At 26.6% G+C, this 6,851-nt stretch overlaps 2 protein-coding genes across 2 annotated transcripts; both read left to right on the top strand.

Moving 5' to 3' along the window:
• The first annotated feature begins 1,022 nt into the window (after positions 1 to 1,022).
• Positions 1,023 to 2,487, top strand: LOC112592272. The gene is made up of 6 exons (XM_025336283.1): positions 1,023 to 1,226; positions 1,317 to 1,403; positions 1,493 to 1,585; positions 1,667 to 1,744; positions 1,810 to 1,999; positions 2,219 to 2,487. Exons 1-6 carry the CDS (start codon positions 1,023 to 1,025, stop codon positions 2,485 to 2,487), a joined length of 921 nt encoding a protein of 306 aa, XP_025192068.1.
• Positions 2,488 to 5,119: 2,632 nt separating this feature from the next.
• LOC112592271 lies at positions 5,120 to 5,836 on the top strand. Its single transcript, XM_025336282.1, has 2 exons — positions 5,120 to 5,349; positions 5,428 to 5,836. Exons 1-2 carry the CDS (start codon positions 5,120 to 5,122, stop codon positions 5,834 to 5,836), a joined length of 639 nt encoding a protein of 212 aa, XP_025192067.1.
• Positions 5,837 to 6,851: the final 1,015 nt, after the last annotated feature.

Below are 6,851 nucleotides of genomic sequence, written 5' to 3'. Positions count from 1 at the left end.
TATTATTGGATATATATTTTCTAATAAATTTTAAGACAATATTTTATGAGATAAAATAACATAATAAGCATTGCATATATGTTTTGTTGGTCTGTGTTAATAAGTATAGAATTTATAAATTTTAAGAATCTTGCAATTTATTTTATAAAGTTATTCTTAAAGATACAATTTTGAGCATATTATGAACCTTATCATTGATTTTTAATTTGTTCAAACATGAATAAAATTTATAATATTTAATAAATGTAGCAAAATAGTAAATACCTATATTATGATTTTATTATTTGATTGAACTAGATAACTTATAAGCCAGAACCAAAATTCTGTAGGATTAATTTATCAATCAAGTTTAATAAATATACACATAGGTAATATTATTTGTAGCTAATAGGGTAAAATATTACGGTGTTTGTAAACGTTAGTACTACTTTTTAATTTAAATCAATGAGCTAAATACAAATTAAATAAACAAAGAATACACATTGAATTGTGATAAAAAAACTAATTTGGTGATGAACAAAAATATAATTTTTTTATGATCCAAGCAAGAAATATAAAGTACCTTCAAAGTGTAAATAGATAACAATCAGTTGACAAAAATTCAAACGCACTAATTACAATGACTTAAAAACATCAACTTGATTGAAATAATTAAATAATTAGAAATGTATTTAGATTTAAATTAACTTTTAAGTTATAACTGGTCTAAAAACTTATAAGTAAGAAACTAAGAACTAAGAAGTGTTATTAATTTCATGTTACACGAATTAAGATATACTGGATATGGAACGAAGTCCCTTATCAACTCATATTTCGACGTACTAACTTCTTACGTTACGGCAAGACTGCTAGCGCGATCTCGTGTACATTATGAACAAGCCGTGATAATTTATCACATTTCTCGCGCCTTTTTTTCAAAAACTTGATATATTGAATCATACTCCATGTATTGAATAATAATATATAATAATAGTATTAAATATATTATAACACCAACTGTATTTTTGATTTTGTAAATCACCATGTCCCGGATAGACAAATGTTGTGTAAAAAACTGTTCTGGTAATAGTAAATCACGGTTTTCAATACCAAAAAATGCCCATGAAAAATGGGAAAAAGCAGTGGGAATAACTTTGGGTAAAAGATCGAGAGTGTGTGGAGATCATTTTTCGAAAGAAAATATAATAGATACTTGGGTGTCTGGACAAGGAACAAGTGCTTATTCAGTAAGAATATTTTATAATATTGGTTGATATTTTTTTCATCGACCTTCTTTCTTATTTATTATAATTTATATAATATTTATTTTACATTAGATATGTTTAAAAAAACCTCGATTGAGAGAAGGAGCTATACCAACTTTATTTTTAGGCAATGGCAATTCAGATAAAAATTCATTCTGTGTAAGTAGGTACCTATAGTTATATACTATACAGTATAAATAGTAAAATATAACATCATGCACCAATATTAGTCTTATTTTTATCATCAGGAAGATGTGAATATATGTCAAAATGAAGCTGAACAATTATTATCAAAAACATCTTTACCAAATGTTGTATATACTGACCAAGATGTTTCAATTGTGAGCATTTCTAAAATATGGTTTTAAATTGAATTAACAAGTTTACTTATTATTTCTTATATAATTACAAATATTTTGTAGGAACCAACCGCTGTTTATAATGAAGTCGCAGAATGTACTGAAATGTCTTCGACCAATTACATCAGTAAATCACAACATGTATGAATAATATTATAGAAAATTCTATTAAATATCATTTAACTTATAATTAAATACTTTTGTAGCATAATATGATTCAGGAATCTTTATTTGATTTAATAAATAAACGTGTGGCTATTAAATTACCTGCAAAATGGTATACTGATGTTTCGTTAAATAGTTTTGAAAAGAAATTAACAAAGTCATTTTTCAAATTAACTGAATTCAATCAGGATTACCGACGTATCATTTCAAAACAACTGATAGTAACTCAAGGTAAGAATGACCTACCCATTATTTAAAGTGAATTTTTATTGTTATACATTTTATAAATTACCTAATGTTTTGACTAAACTTATCACATTTTTACATTAAGTCTTCTTAAAAGAATTTAAATCTTAAGATATAAATTAATATATTTTAATAATTAGTTCATATTATACTTTGCCAACTATTATCTGTCATCTGGCTGTATTTTATTATAATTTTAAACAGATTCTAAGATTATAGTTCATGTAATGAATAAAGAAATTAATGAGGAACAACAACAACAGTATTTTCCAATGTTATGTCATTCAGTAATATCTGTACAAGATATAGAATGTGCGATTGAAAATCTTAATTTATTAAAAATATGTAATGGTGCTGTTATAACAAGTAAATTTCCTAATGTAAAAGCATCAATCAGTTCTCAATGTGTAAAGGTTAATGGCTATTGGAAACACTTGAACTGTTCCAGTTTTATAAGGGACAACAGGTATTAAATCTTTAATAATTACTAAATTTTCTTATTAATTTTAATAAATAATACATTTTCATAAATTGTATTCTTTAGATTTAATAATATTTACCTATACATTTTGTGTAAGTAACTAATTAATTAATTAATGTTTTTACTTTTTAACTATGATGAAGACCTAGCTGTTTATGGTGTATGAGGTTACTATACTCAATCAGAAAGAAGTCTTATTCAATTGCAAAGGGTAAACAAGTTAGAGTATATTTCTCCCCTAGTAAAAGACATCATTTAAATAAATTCAGATATATAACAAATAAAGTAAGACTTCAGGTATCCAGGACAATAAATAAAAATTCTCAATTAAAATCACATTTAATATCAATAAAAAATCAAATGAAAGAAGTCTCAAATAGCACCTTAACAAAATTAATCGAAGACTCAGGAATTTCAAAATGTCAATCAATTTTACTACACGAAATATTTGCTGCTGCTAAATTTAAAAATCCAAAAAGTAGACATTATTCTGACAATTGGATGATTCTTTGTCTTCTATTTCAAATAAGGTTTATATATATATATATGTGTGTGTGTTTTTATTGTAGTGTTTATATTATATATATGTTTGTGTTTAAATTTTCTTTTTATTAATTAAAAATTATTCCAATTTTATAGATCTCCATCGGGATATAAGTTCTTACGCGACCAAGGCTTATTACCTCTGCCATGTGTTACAACTATTAGAAAACATTTATTAGCTATTAAAAGTGAATGTGGATTCGACAGTACATTTTTCAGCTTATTAAAAAAAAAATTCTTAAATAAAACACAAAACCAAAAAAAAGGTGTTTTATTATTGGATGAAATTTTTTTACGTTCAAGCATAAATGTAAATAGCAGAACACTGACATATAGTGGCTTGGAAGATTTTGGTCAAGAAGTAGAACACAAAATATCAAGTTCTGAGCAAGCTGACCATGGTCTGGTGTTTATATGGCAAAGCTTGGCTGATAATATAACCCAACCTATAGCTGTATTTGCATCAAAAGGACCAGTTAAAGGTCAGTCATTCTTGTATTATTAAAAAATATATTTTTACAATATAGTTAACTTATATCAGTAACTACTCATTTCAAAAATTACAGGTGTTGATCTTGCTAAATTGGTTGTCAAAGCTATTATGCTATTAGAAGATTCTGGATTGCAAGTTATAGCACTTACAAGTGATGGAGCTTCAACAAACAAAACTATGTACAAAATGTTGGGTGTAAGTGGTAAAAGAGCAGATTTAAAAAATTACTTTCAAAACCCTTATGATGAAACACGTAAAGTTTTTGTTCTGTGTGATGCTCCACATACTGTAAAAAATATAAGGAACCGATTATATCAAAATAAATATTTTAAAGTAAACAATATTAGAATTTTTAATTTTTTTGTATTTTAATATTATAATATGAAATTGAAATGTTTGCTTTTTTTTTCCAAGATTCATCCTTCCCAGGACTGTATTAAGTGGGATCATTACTGTCAAGTTTTTAACAATGATTCAAAAAATATGTTAAAAATTTGTCCCAAAATCTCAAGGCATCACATGGAGCTTAACAACCTCACCAAAATGAAGGTTAAATACGCCACACAGGTAATTTTATAATTCTATGACTTTATAAATTTAATTAAAATAATTTGGTTTATAAAAAATGTAAATATAGGTATTTAGCAAATCTATGGCAGTAGGAATACAGTGTTACCGTGCACAAGAGTGTACTGGTCTTAATGATTCGTTAGGAACACAAGAATTTACGATAAAAATGAATGATATGTTTGATGCTATGAACAGAAAGTTTCTTGCTGAAGGAGTTAGGAAAAATAGCAAAGATTTAGAGGTTTTATTTGTGTTGCATGTCTATGTTGTGTGTTACGGCATAGCCAGATTTTAAAGGAATACTTGGATGAAGCTCCATTGTATAATTCCTTTCTAAGCCACTATTTGTTTTATTGTGTTAATTATTTGTAACTATATATTTTTGGTTAATGTTTGAAGTAAACTGTAAATATTAATGGTAGTAGTACAAATGTATGTTGCATGTTTGTGATGATGTGGTACTAGTATACTGAGTAACTTATTTATTATTTTATAAATATACTTAAAATGTATTACTTCAGGTCTTGAATCAAAGTCTACATTGGCTGGACGAATGGGAGACAAATTTAGAAAAAGGTCTTATTGAAGAAAAAGAATTTCTAACTAAAAACACATGTGAATCTTTGAGGATAACGTTAAAGTCAACTATCGATTTAGTACATTATTTATTAGAACAATGTGGTTTTTGTTATGTTTTGACGTCAAAGTTAAACCAAGATTCTTTAGAAGTAAGCAAAGTATAAATTGGAGAATCCTTAGTTTTCGATTGTGTAATGCCATTAAACATACCTACCTATAATTAATATATTATTTGTTCATTTAGAAATTTTTTGGAATCATCAGACAGAGTTCCGGTTCAAATGATCATCCATCTACTCCTACATTCCTCCAACTATATAAGCTATTATCAATGTATTCATTGGTTAAACCACCAAAAAGTGGAAATTGCACAGTTTTTGCAGGTATAAAAGAAAAACCCTAAAAAAACTAACAGTTTACAATCAAAAAAAAACAAAACATGTTTAAATATTTAGATACTGACTATGCTCCAGTTATAACAATATCTGATTTGAAAAATTCAATGAAAGAAAATAGTCAGCTATCTATTAGAAAAGAGAAAATTCTCAAATTAAGAAATCACATTGATGAAATAGTGGAAGAAGGAAGATGGGATATGGATGATGTTTTTAAAAATAATGATTTCTCCGATAATATAACATTTGACTGTGTTGTATACTATTTAGCTGGGTAAGTACTAAATAAGTAATCATTATTTTAATAAAATTAATAATTTATCTTTAAATGTATTTGTTTTTGATTGACAAGATATCTAGCTCGGAGGTTAAGCAAGAAAACTAAATGCGAGTTATGTTTGTCAGGCATTAAAACTGATGGTAAAGAAATTGATTTACCTGCAGCTCAACTCGTCAACCTGAAGACTCTTGGTTTTTTAACTCACCCGGATAACAACTTTTACATTTTAATAAAACAAATTGAAGTTTCATTTGCTATCCATGCCGCAGGCGCAAATGTTTTCGAAGATACGGTTGATCATTTCTTTAAAAATAATTATATTATTCCATTTCCGTGTAGTGAACATAAAGAAGACGTTGTTCAATATATTTTTTCATCATATGTAGTAATGAGGATGAGACAGTTCAGTTACCAAACAAATAAACAAAAACAACCTAGTAATAGAGTTAAAAAGAAATTGTCAAAATTGGTGTCAAATTAAAGGTGCAATACTGCAATATTTAATTTTAGTTTATGTATTATGTAATATATAATAATAAATTAAACAACTTGTTCAAATTTAAAAATGTAATCACTGTATCATACCATATTAGTTCAAAAATATATCACGATAAGCGCTGTGTGTCGTGCCGCAGTCTAAGAAGGTTGAGTATCAACTGATAAGCGCTCGTTCCGTATCCAGTATATCTTAATTCGTGTCATGTTATCAACAAACAACCACGTGGTACCTAATCATTTATCACTATTATTATTAATAATACGGTATAATTTGTAGGTATCATAGGAGTCCGTAATTAATTATCTTGCTGGTCAAACAATATGTCAGATAATTGATAATTATTAAGTATTGAATATCTATACATTTGCCACCTCAACATTTTATGGCTGAGTATCAGTCAGTCAATTGCGCGTTGTTCTGAAAATGGTTTAAAAATAGCATGATAGGTTTTTAAAGATTTAATTACACTTTCACAATATTAAATTAATATTAAGATTTGTCTTTGTATGGTAAAAAGAATACAATCACTTATATTTGGAAATAAATATTTGCCCAATCTATTCATGGTTAAAGATAAAAATATATCGTGATGATAAGTTATGGTATCAAACAAAATTTTAAATATTATTAATAACTATTCAATTCCAATCAACTGTTGATTGGGTGATGAATAGAATAAATTGATATTATCTAGTACTTAGATTGTCTTATAGACTTCAATATTACTGTTGACAGTTTTTCAGTTACATAAAATATGCATGGTTGCATTAAATTTTAGAATCGTAAAACAGCTTCAGCAGAGATGTAGTATTATGGGCATCATATTTTATACACATTTATTATTTATGTATTAATAAATATATAATATATATACATATAATTTTAAAGTTTAGAAAATGGCGGTTAATTGTCATCATCCACCGTATGGATGTAGGCCAACATGATGGTAAGTTATCATATTTTTGTATAGCACACGTAACTGAACCAGTACAATTAT

This window comes from Melanaphis sacchari, unplaced genomic scaffold (genome assembly GCF_002803265.2).
Source record: "Melanaphis sacchari strain LSU unplaced genomic scaffold, SCAv2.0 Contig1657_pilon_pilon, whole genome shotgun sequence".
NCBI lineage: Eukaryota > Metazoa > Arthropoda > Insecta > Hemiptera > Aphididae > Melanaphis > Melanaphis sacchari.
The sequence above is the reverse complement of the archived record's forward strand: the minus strand, read 5'-3'. Positions and strand labels throughout refer to the sequence as shown.

Excerpts from the sequence above, each read along its gene's own strand:
- LOC112592272 (XM_025336283.1), top strand. The coding sequence starts at position 1,023 with ATGTCCCGGATAGACAAATGTTGTGTAAAAAACTGTTCTGGTAATAGT. Across the intron at positions 1,404-1,492 it reads CAGATAAAAATTCATTCTGT|GAAGATGTGAATATATGTCA; the intron begins GTAAGTAGGTAC and ends TTTTATCATCAG. Across the intron at positions 2,000-2,218 it reads ACAACTGATAGTAACTCAAG|ATTCTAAGATTATAGTTCAT; the intron begins GTAAGAATGACC and ends AATTTTAAACAG.
- LOC112592271 (XM_025336282.1), top strand. The coding sequence starts at position 5,120 with ATGTTTAAATATTTAGATACTGACTATGCTCCAGTTATAACAATATCT. Across the intron at positions 5,350-5,427 it reads GTTGTATACTATTTAGCTGG|ATATCTAGCTCGGAGGTTAA; the intron begins GTAAGTACTAAA and ends TTGATTGACAAG.